Source organism: Notamacropus eugenii, chromosome 5 (assembly GCF_028372415.1).
Source record: "Notamacropus eugenii isolate mMacEug1 chromosome 5, mMacEug1.pri_v2, whole genome shotgun sequence".
Classification (NCBI taxonomy): domain Eukaryota; kingdom Metazoa; phylum Chordata; class Mammalia; order Diprotodontia; family Macropodidae; genus Notamacropus; species Notamacropus eugenii.
This window is the reverse complement of record NC_092876.1, coordinates 16,864,487-16,866,272: the sequence shown is the minus strand read 5'-3', so window position 1 is coordinate 16,866,272 and position 1,786 is coordinate 16,864,487. Positions and strand designations below refer to the sequence as shown.

Below are 1,786 nucleotides of genomic sequence, written 5' to 3'. Positions count from 1 at the left end.
AACGAGCAGAACAATTTCTAAAATAGCAGTAACTCTGCTAATACAAGCAATTCTGAAACAATTAAACACTTTGGTCATTCAAAAGGTCAACCACGTTGATAACACTGGTGAGAAAGAATTGTACCCATCTTCTAACAGACTGATGTTGAAATAATTATACAGAATGTGACACATTTTTGGAGATGGTTAATGTTGGGATTTGTTTTAATTGACTTTTCCAAGTTGCTACAAGGGTTAGCACATTTGATTATTACCAGGTGGAACATGGGAGAGAGAGAGAGAGAGAGAGAGAGAGAGAGAGAGAGAGAGAGAGAGAGAGAGAGAGAGAGAGAGAGAGAGAGAGAGTGAGCGCATAAATACATGTTAATTGAGAAACATTTAATTTAAAATAATGTTTAATCAGGACTGATGGATTAATACAGCCCATGTCTTAATCTGTCAAATAAGGTAGTTCAGTTACGTGAGTGGTAAGATTGTTCCTGGTTCTAGTTCTTTGACTTTATGTTCCCAGCTATTCTTTTTTGGTTAAGGATCTCCCAAAGACTCTCTGGAGTGCCCCCAACACCTCTTTATTCCTCAGGCTATAGATGATGGGGTTCAGCATAGGAGTGAGAATGGTGTAGAAGACAGCCAGGTTCTTGTCCTCTTCTGGGGAATGCAAAGATGGAGGCCTCATATATGTATACACAAATGGGGCATAGTAAAAGGTAACCACAGTCAGGTGAGTAGAACAGGTAGTGGAGGCTTTCTTCCTCCCCTGTGATGAGTGCATATGATAGACAGCATAAAGTACTCGACCATAGGAAGTCATGATACAAAGGAAAGGGACCAAAAGAAACAGATTGGTGCTGAAGACAACTGTGTATTCATAGGCCCAGGTGTCTGAGCAGGCCAGAGGCAACATGGCTGGTATATCACAAAAGAAATGATTAATGATTCTGGACTTGCAGTAGGGCATACAGAGTATTTGCACTGTATGGTAAATTGAATTGATGAATGAAGAGACCCAGGACCCAGCAATCATCAGCAAACACATTCTCTTGTTCATGAGAATGGGATAATGGAGGGGGTGGCAAATGGCCACATAGCGGTCATAGGACATAGATGCCAGGAGTAACCCTTCAGCAGCAGCTATGAGTAAAAAACAGAAACTTTGGAATCCACAAGCCACCAAAGAAATTGAATTGTCCCCAGAGAGGAAGCTGACAATCATCTTGGGTACTGTACTACAAATGTATATGAGATCCATGAGAGAGAGCTGACTGAGCAGGATGTACATGGGAGTGTGGAGGTGGTGATCTATCCAGATGAGGACAATAATGGTTGAGTTACCCAAGAAGGCAATTAGGAAGATGAGGAAAACTAGGAGCAAAATGAACAGGCCAGTTTTGGTTGGGGGAAACAACCCCATTAAGAAGAAACCGGTGATGGTTTGATTCCATTCCTCCATTAGAGGGTCTTTCTGGAACTGTTTTCCTGAAGGATAAAATGAGAGAAAGGGAAGAAACTGCTGTGGAGCCCAACAACCTTTGGTGTCTTCTAGAATGTCCCTATTTCTGCACATCAACTATGGTTCTATATTCTTATGCTGTGATTTTTCAGCAGCTAGGTGGTACATTGGACAAGAATAGGGGACTTGGAGCCAGGAAGATCTCACTTTAACTTCGGCTCAAACATTTACTAGCAGTGTGACTCCAGGAAAGTCACTGAGTCTCCTTGTGCCTCATTTTCCTCACCTGTAAAATGGAAACAATAGCAACATCTATTCCATAGGATTATTTCTGAC

The 1,786-nt window shown here is 41.7% G+C and overlaps 1 protein-coding gene across 1 annotated transcript; it reads right to left on the bottom strand.

Annotated features, from left to right (window-relative positions):
* Positions 1 to 511: 511 nt before the first annotated feature.
* LOC140508520 (olfactory receptor 2L2-like) lies at positions 512 to 1,450 on the bottom strand. The gene has a single exon (XM_072616473.1). The coding sequence runs from the start codon at positions 1,448 to 1,450 to the stop codon at positions 512 to 514; it is 939 nt and encodes a 312-aa protein (XP_072472574.1).
* Positions 1,451 to 1,786: the final 336 nt, after the last annotated feature.